This window comes from Alternaria novae-zelandiae, assembly GCF_023758075.1.
Source record: "Alternaria novae-zelandiae strain BMP 2774 chromosome Unknown scaffold_19, whole genome shotgun sequence".
NCBI lineage: Eukaryota > Fungi > Ascomycota > Dothideomycetes > Pleosporales > Pleosporaceae > Alternaria > Alternaria novae-zelandiae.
This window is the reverse complement of record NW_026056979.1, coordinates 698332-711005: the sequence shown is the minus strand read 5'-3', so window position 1 is coordinate 711005 and position 12674 is coordinate 698332. Positions and strand designations below refer to the sequence as shown.

The following is a 12674-nucleotide window of genomic DNA, read 5'->3' as shown; positions in this document are numbered from 1 at the left end:
TTTGTGTCATCAATACATGTCTAGATGATGACTGTAGTCGATGCCTACGTAGACTCCACAACATCGTAATAAAACAGCAATACAGCCAGCTACACAATAGAGGAACCATACCCCTTCTAAGCATCACACTAGTCCCTTTCCCATTCCATCCACTTCAATGATGAGAAAAGCTCTGATGAACATACTGTTACTCTTCTATTGCTCTAATCGGCATTCTCAACCCCCCTACTTCGTATACCTCTTCTGCAAATGCTTCCCAATCGTCGTCAACTGAATATTACTCGTGCCCTCATAAATCGCGCCAATCTTACTATCCCTAAAGTACTTCTCCGCCAACCCCTCCCTCACAAAGCCCATGCCACCCATCCACTCAATCGCCTGTCCAGACACACGCCCGGCGACTTGACTCGACATGAGCTTTGCCATGGCAGCGTCCATGATGAAGTCCTCGCCCGCCTCCTTCTTGCGCGCGGCGTTGTAGACGAGGGCGCGGGCGGCTTGGATTTCGGTCCAGGCCTGCGCGAGTTGGTGCTGCATGGATTGGAATTCGCCGATGAGTTGGCCGAATTGCTTGCGGTCGTTCCAGGCGTAGCTGTGGGGTGGTTAGTGAATGTGTGGAAAAGGGTTGGGGGAGATAGTGAAGACATACCCAGCGGCGTTCTCCCAAGCTCCCAGCGCAAGACCAGTCATCTGCGCAGCAATACCAATACGACCCTCGTTCAACAGCGCAATAGCGTACTTGTAGCCCTCAAACTCCTTACCCAGCAGATTATCCTTGGGGATCTCGACGTCGTCGAAGTTGATGACGCAGGTACTGCTCGCCTTGATACCGAGCTTCTTCTCCTTCTTCGCAATAGAGAAGCCCGGTGTGCCCTTCTCTACGATAAACGCAGTGATACCCTTGTACTTCTTGCTGGGATCGAGGTTGGCGAAGACGATGAAGAAGTTGGCTTCAACGCTGTTCGTTATCCACATCTTGCTTCCGCTGATCTTGTAGCCGTTGTCTGTTCGTGTGGCCTTTGTAGCGAGCGCGAAGGCATCGGATCCGGATACGGGCTCTGAGAGACAGAAGGAACCGACGGTGTTGGTGGCGAGCTTAGGAAGCCATTCCTTCTTGAGCTTCTCGGAGCCGTACTTCAGAATGGCCGTGTTGACGAGTGTGTTGTGGACGTCGCACATGACGCTCACACTGGGGTCGACGCGCGCGAGCTCCTCAATGGCGATGATGGCTGATGTGAAGTTCATGCCTGAGCCGCCGTATTCCTCGGGTATCTCGATGCCCATAAGGCCTTGCTCGAAGAGCTGCTCCACTACCGCCGGGTCCATGGCTTCGGCCTCGTCCATGGCTCGCGCCTTGGGCAGGATGGCTTCGTTGGCGAATTTCGAGACGGACTCGCCCATGAGCATCTCCGTCTCGGACAGGTGGGTAATGGGCGTCGGTGGCACATCTGAGATGTCAATGGCTTCCCGGCGGGCGGCAGTCGTAGAGAGGCATCGTAATCTGTGCAGACGTCGTGTTAGTCTTTATATTATCGCCTTCGTGGTGTTGACATACTGCGGGGCGGCGCGGGCAGCCGGTCGCAGCGAACGCGACGAAGCGGTAGCAACGCGAGTGAGGGGTCTTATTGATCGTGAAAAAGAAGCCATTTTGCAATATTGGTTGAGAGTTGAGGAAACGAATGTGGCAGTGGTGAAAGTCAACGACGGAAGCCCGCCGCTCACATGCCGAGGCAGCTTAAAGTTAGCCGGCGCAGGCCGCACCATGCATGCCCATATGTCCGGGGTTGTGGAGACCGCCCGTCACATGTCAGCCGCCACCAACCATTCACGCACTGTGCCGCTGCGATGCTGCAGAGCCGCATGCCGTCAGATCTTAACCACACAACATCAAGCCGTGTTAAGTGTATTGCAAACTAAATACTAAGCTATAGCCTTGGTCGACAACAAGCAGCGCAAGGGTATATGAAAAGGACAGCATGCAAGAAACAAAAAATCAACTGGTCGTAACACTGACATGACAAGGGAACAACAGCCTCTATTCAACAAGGAAAGCTGCCTTCCAGCTGCAAGAAAACCCCTTCCTATTAAGAATTGTTATATCCGCAACTCCAACTACGCCCCCCCCCCCCTCGTGGCTTCTAGACGCGGTTGTTGGACCCCATGGCAAACCTGCCTGCCTGCATCTGCGCCTTGTACTCGCTCAGCTCGGCAGCCTCCTTTTGCTCTTCGGCGAGGAGTGCCTGGGCCTCCTTCCTGCCTGCGCGGCGCTGCTTGATGCAGCAGAAGAGGATGATGATGGAGGCAATGGCTACGAAGCCGAGGATACCGGCGATGATGCCGATCTTGGCGCCCTTGGAAAGGTCGTTGAAGCGGTTCCTGACTCCGTGGGGAGACTTGATCTCTTCGAGAGTTTCGGATTTGCCCCTGTGATCTGTTAGCTCTGTGCTGGTTGGGTGACGGACGTAAACTTACTGGATGACCTTGACCTTCTCCCAGTCACCGGATGCGTCCATGCCCTCCCACGAGTACTTGGCAGCCTTGGTGTAGTCTTCCGCGTAGACGGACTGGATCGTCATGATGTAGGGACTCTTGTCAAAGTCTGTCACGCCACCAGCCCACTCAATAACACCAGGGTCGTTCTTGTTGGGGTCACCCGCAGCCCACGATCCGAGACGGATGTTCATTGGTGTTTGAGGGTAGCGAGTGCCGTTCTTAGCCTCCTCCGGGGTGAGCTCTCTGACTTCCTTGTCGTCCACATACCACTTGATGCGGTCCTTCGTCCAGTCGATGGTGTAGTTGTGGTAGTCGTCCTGGGGTGCGAAGCCAAGATCAAAGTCCTTGCCGCGGTCGTAGGTTTCGGTGTCTCCCTTGCCGAAGTAGTTGGTCAGGATCATCTTGTCGTCGCCGCGGAACTCCCAGTCGATCTCGTCGAGCGCCTCGGACTGCAGGATGGCACTGGAGATGATACCCTTGCCGGTAGCCACTTTCATGACTACCTCGAGGCGGCCGAAGAGCATGTAAAAGACCGAGTTCGCCGTGGGAGAGTCGCCGGATCGCTCAATGGCAAAGGTCGCGCCCTTCTCGTTCCAGTCGATCTTGCCCTGGTTGGGCATGCGCCAGATCTTGTCGTTGTTCGGGATACCAGTCTTGTTCCAGTTGAAGGTGGCGTTTCCGCCGAGCGCCTCCATGTCGGGACATCCTGTGGTGTTGAGCGGGTTGCCTGTCTACGTCAGTACGTCTATCGCAAGTAGACCTCAAGTCGCGTACAGTCGGTGTGCGTCTGCGCAGTGGTGGTCGAGATAAGGCCTGCGATAAGCGCAGCCGTGGAAAGGGCGAATGACTTCATCTCGGCGTATTACGATGATCTGTAAGCACGATGTGTAAAGAGCGTGGTAGTGCGCGTAGACCAGACGCGCTGTTGGTGTTTGTAGCAAGGAGCGACTGGGATAGCGAGTGCTGGGTAAAGAGTGGATTCTCGTGACGAGAAAAGGAAAACGAGGGGAAAGTCGTTCAAGGGAGCGTCAGGGCCGCGTTTTAGAGACAGCGTGGTGAAGAGCATTTGGGGTGCTGCCCTGCACGCAGATTTAAGGAGTCGTCTAGTGCACAAATGCTCCCTGCCGCTTGCCATTGGTCGGCCGACCTTAAACTACAAACGGCGCTTGTCGATCCCCGAGAATAGCGACTCTCCTGAGCGCTTTGTGCAGTTCGTGACTTGCTGGCTGAGGATCTGTTCATTGAATATTGCACTCGCCTCACTCGCTGTCCGTTGCCGTCGTTTGGTCTCGAGCAGGCCGCAAACGACTCCCCCAGCCGCTTGTGCGACCTCGCGCTATCGTGTCTCACCTGCATACCGCGGGTGGCTTTGCGCCAGGCCGGGAGCCAAGGAGATTGTGAAACACCAGGCACGCTGCACTGCGACCCTTGAAGCGACCGTCTGCTCTCTGCGCCACTCGCGCTGCCATGCGATATGCCGCTGCGATAGCGATACGATGTGGAGCACGATTCCTAAACGCTTAATGGATCCGCATCGTCATGGCCCACCACTGCCGGCCTGCGCGCCACTCTATACGAGCCGAATTGCCGTGCTGCGTCCTGAGGGAAAAGGCCGTTTGACCAGGCCAAAAAGAGTCCTTCACCCGTCTGTGCTTCTTCTCACACAGTTGTACCCCGCCGAGCCACCTCGTCCAGCGACCTCCTCTCGGCGTCATTACGCTCTCCGTGGTTTCCATCCATCGTATCCGGGATTTCTCTGCCATCGACCGCCGGCACGAAGAACTTGCCCCATGCAAATGCAGGACCGTCCATGGCAAACTTGCCCTGCATGCGCCAGCGGCCCATGTACACATTGAGTGCGACGAGGACTTTGGCGAGACACGTCCAGTCGAAACCAAAGTACAGCCCTGCTCTACCATCAGAGACGACGTACTTGTGCCAGATACCCCAGAGAACGATGTATTCGGCCTGATCTCCTATGTCGCCATCGTCGACCGTCATCCGATGCCATTGCAGCAACGCTCGCATGACTTCATTGCACGACTCCATGACCTGGCGCGGCGAGCGCGAGTGGATCACAGCCAACGTTTCGTATCGACAGCCAGTCTGCAGGAGCTGTATACACAGGAGCGCCTTCTCCATGCGACTCATCGAACGAGAGCTCGCAATGAAGCCTGCATTGCTCAGCCACTCTTTGATCGCACGCAGCTCGTGAAGCTTCATGTAATGCAGATAAGGCAAAACGAAGCGAGCATCCTCGATCCCTTGCATCGTCATCTCGGTGATCATGAAGCCATTGCAGCTACCTCTGCGCTCTTTGTACGGGTTGCGCAGAACAGGATCCATGTTGGCTTCCTCTTCTTGTACGCGCAGCTTGACTTCGTCTCTCGGCTGCGGGAACTTGAGGGGATGCGTTGTAGGTAGGTGTAAACTCTCCGAGCATTGCGACGGCGCTCCGTGGATGATGAGACGCGGTAGTTGTCTCAGCGCCTCGAATGCGTTGGCGCGTCCTGCTCTCTGGACTGCAACTGGCGGTTGTATATCTCCGACTGGTAGGCCACCGGACATGAGGTATGTATCTTCGTAGCGGTCGCCTTCAACAGACCGTCCATGCACGTCAAGAACGTCATCAAACGCTTGCTTCTCTCCCTCCGCCTGCCCTCGAACATACGCTTCAACTTTCCCATTATCCGTCGACGTATTCCTCCTCCCTCCATTCTGCGGGCCCGATATCCTGCGCAACTTCATGCCATCATCGCCGCCGCCCTTCGGTCCTCTCAACCTCTCCTCAAGCTTGACCACGTTCTTATACGACCGCCAAGCATGTCTCTTCGCATCTTTGACCAGTGCCTCAATCTCATCTCCAATTTCGCAGTATAAATTTGCATCGAGCTTCTCTAGGTCGCGGTGCGCACTCTTCAGTTCGCGCTTGATCTCTGTAACGCGGGTGACGTTCGATCGTTCGTGTTCGGTGAGGCCTTGGAGCCATTGGATGTAGCTGCTGACGCCGCGTACGTAGTCTTTTATGTCGTCCAGTCTGTCTGGAATCGTGCCGACGGAGGGGTGGGGTGCGTGACGGCTTTTCGGCGCCGTTGTGCGTTCCTTCGATTGTGGTTCCTCCGCAGCGGGTCTGGAGGTGGTTCCTGCATCTGCATGTGCATCCGTACCTGCATCTGCGATTATCGACCGGCGTGGACTAAAAGGATTATAGAATCGGCCCATTGCAGCTTCTGATCGTTACGCATGTCGTGGCATGATCCTGTTGCAGACCCCGGGTGGTCGCTGCCAAAACGCTCTTCGCTTCGTGTACCCTTAGAGATCCACCTTTCGTCAGTTTTATGGAAGGACATCTGGTTGGCTCCACATACATGTTCCAACACTGAAAAAGTTGCGCAGCGAGCGTAGAAGGAAGAACATCGGATGTTGACGCAGTGCGCTGACTGCTTAGGTTGGAATTTGGATTTAATACCGAAGATACTAAGCTACACATCTACTTCTCCCCAACAACATCTCTCAGCTCCGTCCGCGGCTTAACAATCGGCTTCACTTTCCCCCTCACGCGCGTCCGCTGCTCCATCGCATACGCCAGTCCAACAATCTTCGCATCACTCCACTTCTCCCCCAAAAAACTAAACCCAAACGGAATACCCGGCGCCGACCCCACCAACCCATCAGGATCAACCACAACAGGCTGCTCATCCCCCATAGCCCCCATCGGTATACTCACAACCGGCGCCCCAGCAACCGCAGCAAAATACCAAGAAAACTTCGACGGCAGAACAACAGCATCGAGACCGTGCCGTTTTATCGTTCCAAGCAAGCCTCCTTCGCTGTTGTAGTATAGACCTTTTTGATACGCCTGCCAGAATTCTGGGGTCGTGTTATTCCAGTTCTCCAGCGCGAAATCCCAGACTCCGGTTGATTTGGCTGGGTAGCTTTCTAGTGGGCTTTGACGCGTCCAGGCGCGTAGTTGGGCTAGGGTGGGGATGTTGTGGGGGTTGTGAGTGAGTTGTTTGAGGTAGGATTCGATGTTTACGACGAAATCTGCGGACATGATTTGTAGGGGTAGAAGAGTATCGTTTAGGAAGGCTTGGGCGGACGGGAAATCGGTGTCGATGACTGATGCGCCTGCTGAGCGTAAGATGTCTAGGGTGGAGTTGAATGCTGCGATCATGGAGTCTGTTGTGTTGTCGGACATAAGCTGCATTACGTTGCGAGGTACGCCCAGTCGTGCACCTTTAAGTGCGGTGAGTTTGCAGGCGCCGACGAAGTCTTTGTCGGCGTTATCTGGTATAGCAGAGGTGTAGTTGTCGTATACATCGGTGCCTACGATGCTTTGGAGAACGTAGGCTGAGTCTTTGACGGTTTTTGTTAGGGGCCCGATGGTGTCCATGCGCTCGCTGATTGGTATCACGAGGTGCCGAGATGTAAATCCAACAGCTATCTTGAGTCAGAAGGCAACTCGTTCTTAGGTCCAGTTCAGCGTACTTGGCTTCATTCCCACGACGTTGTTGACACTGGCGGGGTCGATGATAGAACCATAAGTCTCGCCACCCAGGGTAACGGTAGCCAAACCAAGCCTTCATCATCAGTCGGTATCTACACGTTGGTGACCTTACTCACGAAGCTGCAACGGCACTTCCGCTGGAACTACCAGATGGATCTTGATGAGGGTAGAACGCTCCGTATGTCTGTCCGCCATAGGCTGACCAGCCGTTACTCGAATTCCAGGGTATTCTAAAGCTGCCCCATTCGCTAGGATTCGTCTTCCCCAGGATGATGGCACCTGCCTCTCTGAGCTTCTTCGCGACGGTCGAATCGGAGGAAACTTTAGCTCCGACGAGGGCGTGGGATCCAGCGGTGTTGTTCATTTTGTCATTTGTGGCGATCTGATATCAGTGTTAACTTTCTAGAGATGCAGATACATGTTGCTTCAGTCGAAGTGAAGTACTCACCGTGTCTTTGATGAGTATAGGGATGCCATGCATCGGTCTATAAGTCAGCGGATGTCGTGAGTAACTCTAACCTCGTACTCACCCTCGCACCGTGCCCTTCGAGCGCTCCTCATCAAGTGCAGTCGCTATGTCCAGCGCATCAGGATTGACTTCAATGACTGGGCGCAGTATATCGTTCACTTCATTGATACGAGCGATGTAAGCCTATTAGGCAGCGTCAACCAACGAATACGGGGATGGTGTTCAATGCCAGCAACTTGCCTTGACAAGATCCACACTAGTAAAATGATTTCGCTCCAAGCCTTTCGTCACCGTCTTGATATCGGCTTCGTACAAGCTCGGGAACTCACCTCTTCCGGCACGTTGATTGAAGTACCAGCCCGAGCCTGCGCCGCCGATGACCAATGCGCCTAGGAGAACTCCGTAAACCATGCTCTTCGAACGACCACGCCAATGAGAAGTATTATCGCGGGATTTGTCTGTGGGTATACAATGATACGACGGGTTCGCAGGGGCGCAGTAGTTGAGTAGTCTCTCAGGCGGATGCGGTGGCCACGACTTGGTTGGTGTGTCGCCGGTCGGCATGGAGCGAAGTCTGTCGGGGGAAGGCTTCATAGTGACCGTGACAACATTTCTCTGCAGCTTACATACCGCCACGACCCATAAAGCCGTATTCAGTCATGTCCTAGAAGTTGGTGGGCAGCTGCTGTGGGAGCGGGTGACTAGCGCGGAATTCGGCCCCGCACCTGCACGACGATGATGGCAGCTTCCAAGGTTGTCGCAGCTTCCTTTCTACAACTCTACCTTATGCAAGGAAACAACTAATTACCTTAGAGCCTAATTATAGGTTTAGCTGCCTACTTTACATGTTTTTATCTTAATATAGACTCTAGAGTGTTTATTATTTCTCTTATATTAAAATAGAATAAGATAAAGATTAATTTAATACTAAAAAGTAGGTAGTAACGCCTCTATATACTTTTAAAGTAGCTAAAAACTAGCTATCTTAATATTTAAATTCTAATACTTTCTTTTAGAATTTAATAATTAAAAAAGCTATACTACTATTAAGACTAAATAACTTTATTAAACTCTCTAAACTCTATAAAAAAATAAAAAAAGAGTACTATCTATTACTCTAAGTTTAGCTAAAACTTCTTTATTTCTTTAGCTTAAAAGCTACTCTAAAGCACTTAAAAGTAACGCGCTATAAAGGCTTTATAAGTCTATTAGCTACTTAATTAGCTATTAGAATATACTCTAATATAATTATACTAGCTTTCTAAACTTTCTTAGTATAGTACTATTAAATATTAATATACTTAGACTTAGCGTAGTTATTAGAGTTACTAGCTAGTATAATTATACTCTAGTTATCTACTTTAATAAAGGTTACTAGTAAATTTAGCTTTATAACTTAAAATTTACCTAGTAGACCTCTTAGCTAGATAGCTTTCTTAGTAGCTTAGGTTTAGTTTATATATTTAGCTTTATATAATAAAAAAGTAATAGTATACTAGTATTTTAAGCTCTAGCTAATAGCTACGCTTTCTAAATTAAATATATAGCTAGAGATAGAGTACTTCTTTTTTAAATTACTTCTCTAATTAGTATTTATATAGTTTTAAAAAGCCTATAATTTACTTTTATAGACTAGAACTAGTTTATTAGTATTTTTAAAGTACTACTAAAAGTGCTTTATAGTAGTATAGTAATTCTTTACTAGATTAGCTATATAGTAGCTAAGATAGCTTATAGTAAAAGTAATATTAAGTCTTATACCTAGTATTAAGTATATAAGAGATTCTATAGTTTTCTAGTAGTATTTAATATTAGACTTTAGAGTCTAAAAGCCTTCTAGTCTAAGCCTAAAATAGCTTTTTATAGAAGTACTATTAGAGCTATATTTAGCTATACTAAAATTTTCTAGAATCTTAGCTAGATAGCTAGCCTATAATAGTTTAAGAGTTCTATTAGAGTAGTTATAGATAATCTCTATCTCTAGGTAGAAATAGTATTTACTTAGATTACTTATTTTAAATCTAGCTAAAAGAGTAGTCTTAAGTACTAAAATTTTATCTAGACTTACTCTAGTAATAAAAAAGTTATTAACGTAGATAGCTATAAATAGAAAGCCTTTAGTAAAGATTTCTAAGTCTAAGATAGTAGAAAAGAAGCCTTATTCTTTTATAAAATTAGTAAGAGTATTATACTAGATCTTTAGACTTTATTTTAAGCTATATAAGGCTTTATATAGATAATAAAGCTTTTCTTTACTACTTTTAAGTCTATAGAGAGGTTTAATAAATATTTTAGTATTAATATCTTTATATAAGAAGGCTATTTTAATATCTATTTAGTAAATCTCTAGGTTTATAGTAGTAGTAATAGTAAATAGTACCTTATAGCTTATAGGCTTTACTACTAATATAAATATCTTATAGTAGTTAATACTTTTTTATTACTTAAAACCTCTTACTACCTAGTAAGCTTTATAGCGTAGAACTTTACTCTAGAAGCTTCTCTTAATCTTAAATATTTATTTACTATCTAAAGTATATTAGACTACTTTAGGTACTAGAGCCTAAGTCTTATTAGCTTTAAGTAACGTAATTTTATTATTAATAGCTACTAACTAGAAGAGCTAGTATAGGCTCTAGTAGGCTTTCTTATAAATTTAAAGCTTACTATTCTTAATAGCTATAAGAGTAATTCTATATTATCTTTCTAAGTAAGTTTTAGCTAGTTCTAGAAGCTATAATTTAGAGTAACGTTCTAGAGTATTAGTAAAGATAATATAGTCTAGTTTACTACTATTACTAGATAGAGATATTAATAGTAGTGTTAAATCTACTAAATTCTAAAGCTCTTTAGGCGTTATAAATTCTAAATTTAGTAAGTTTCTAAGTAGTATAGTAACTTCTCTAGCTTCTAGAGCTAGGCTATTAGATATTATAGTAGAAACTTCTCTAGCTTCTAAAGCTAGACTACTAAATAGTGTAGTAAGTTTCTCTTATAAGTTAGTATTAATTTTAGATAGTTTAAAGAATAAATCTTTACTATTACTTTTCTTTCTTTAGAGTACCTAAAACTACTTCTATAATTACTAAGAGGTATTCTTTCTCTTTTTCTTTTAGCTAGCCTAAAAGTTTATAGTATATAGTCTATCTTCTAGGTAAACTAAGTTATATATAGTTATTACTACTTTATCTTCTCTTAGAATATAATATACTAAGGCTCTCTTATAGCTAAGTAGGTAGTATAGAATACTTTTATTTTTACTAATCTTATTTCTTAGACTAGTCTTATAGCTTAGGCACTAGCTATCTAAGAGATAAAGATAAACTACGTTAGAGATTATACTAAACTAGGCCTAGTAGAGTATTATATTTAGATAAATATAGAGAGTTAGTGTTTTTAAGTATACTACTAATCTAATTAGATTAGGCTAGAATTTTACATTTAGGCTACTATTAATTAGTATAGTATAAAAGCGCTTTTTTAGAATTTAATTTATTACTTTAGCTATACTATTAAACTAATACTAATTAGTTACTATAAATTTAGCTATAATTCTCTTATTTTATAAAAAGGCTAGTATCTTATTACTAGTAAATTTACTAGCCTTATTAAGGTAAATTTAGTAGTAGCGCTTTTTAATTATTTTCTAGTATTTTAGATAGCGCTTAATAGCTATTAAGGCCTTACTATACGTAACTATTAGTATTACTATAGTAAATCTAGTAGTATTATCTATAATTATAAGCTAATACTACTTACTATAGCGCCTAGATAGTAATAGGCTAATAGCGTCTATATAGATAAAATCTAGAGAGTATTTACTACGCTTAAAAAGCTTATTATAAAGTATCTAGGTAAATTTAGCTTTAATATAGATATTATAGATATAGGCTAGTAGAAGTAACTTTATTCTAGTTACTATCTTTTAAACCTTTTCTAAGCTATTCTACCTAAAGTAGACTAGCCTTCTATACTATAGCTCTAGTTAGTTCTAATTTAGTAAATAAGTAGCTAGTGCTATAGACTATACCTAGAAGTAGAAGAAATATAGCCTATATACTTAATTATAGTATACTATAAGGTTTTTTAGCGTAGATATACTAATACTAGTTAGCGTAAAGTTTATAATAGCGTCTCTTTTCTATAGCTAGAAAACTAAAACTAAATTATAGCTAGTAGTAGAGAAGTAGAGAGTATTAGAGAGGCGTAGCCTTTCTAGCTCTCTATTAATATAAATAATAAGCTAAATTATACTAACTATTATAGATTATTAGCTAGCTTCTTTAAGGCTTACTATTAGTAGTTCTATATATAGCTAGAGGCTTTTAGGTAGAAAAGTAAAGTATTTAAAGAAGATATATCTACTATAACTAGTATCTAGAGTCTAATTACTTAGTAAGGTATAAGACTCTTAGCTTACTATAAAGCTAAAACTACTTTTTTTAAATTTAGAAAGTAGCTACTAGTAAATAAAGCTACTTACTATTAGCGCTTAAGTAGTCTAAGTTTTTACCTTTCTAGCTAACTAGGTCTTATCTATATTACTATACTTTTAAATTTTATATAAGTAAGAGAACTCTTTATAGTAGTTATTTACTTTATACCTCTAGTACTTATAAAAGAAGTATAGACTTTTTCTTTTACGCTAGCTTAGAATTTAAGCTATTAAAGTAAAATTCTTAGTTTATAAGTAACTTTTTAGCCTTTATTTAAATTACTCTACTACTTAGACTACTTCTTTAAATAAGATAGTAGCTATCTTAATTAAATTATTAGCTTTTTACTTAGTAATTAGACTATAAGTTTAGTAGAAGATTATAAGAAAAGTAGTATAGTTATTATTAAAACTACTAAGAAAGTAGTTTATAAAGAAGAGCTTAGTAATCTTAATACTTATATTAAGAGCTTTAAGTTTAGATTTTACCTTACGTAAGCGCTTAGTAAAATTTAAAATAGTTTTCTTATAGATATCTAGAGTAATATTCTTATATTTTTAATATAGATTTTAGAATATAGCGCTATTTATAGACTAAAAGTATACTCTAAAAAGTTTAAAAGCTACTACTACTTTTATTACTATTTATTTTTTTTTCTCTTTTTTAAGAACTATTTTAGTGTTAGTACTATAGTAAGAAAGAATTATCTAGATAGCTTTATTTTAGTTTTATTTCTAAGTCTTATAGTAAGTAGCTTTCTTCTTTATAC

The 12674-nt window shown here is 44.1% G+C and overlaps 3 protein-coding genes across 3 annotated transcripts; all 3 read right to left on the bottom strand.

Moving 5' to 3' along the window:
- Nucleotides 1-225: 225 nt before the first annotated feature.
- Nucleotides 226-1401, bottom strand: J4E88_008553 (uncharacterized protein; the record flags this gene model as incomplete). Its single annotated transcript, XM_049402163.1, has 2 exons — nucleotides 226-592; nucleotides 650-1401. 2 exons carry the CDS (start codon nucleotides 1399-1401, stop codon nucleotides 226-228), a joined length of 1119 nt encoding a protein of 372 aa, XP_049252261.1.
- A 737-nt stretch (nucleotides 1402-2138) lies between these two features.
- Nucleotides 2139-3188, bottom strand: J4E88_008552 (uncharacterized protein; the record flags this gene model as incomplete). Its single annotated transcript, XM_049402162.1, has 2 exons — nucleotides 2139-2424; nucleotides 2473-3188. The coding sequence occupies 2 exons, from the start codon at nucleotides 3186-3188 to the stop codon at nucleotides 2139-2141; spliced, it is 1002 nt and encodes a 333-aa protein (XP_049252260.1).
- A 964-nt stretch (nucleotides 3189-4152) lies between these two features.
- J4E88_008551 (uncharacterized protein) lies at nucleotides 4153-5715 on the bottom strand (the record flags this gene model as incomplete). The annotated part of the gene is made up of 1 exon (XM_049402161.1): nucleotides 4153-5715. The coding sequence occupies one exon, from the start codon at nucleotides 5713-5715 to the stop codon at nucleotides 4153-4155; it is 1563 nt and encodes a 520-aa protein (XP_049252259.1).
- Between the last annotated feature and the right edge of the window lie 6959 nt (nucleotides 5716-12674).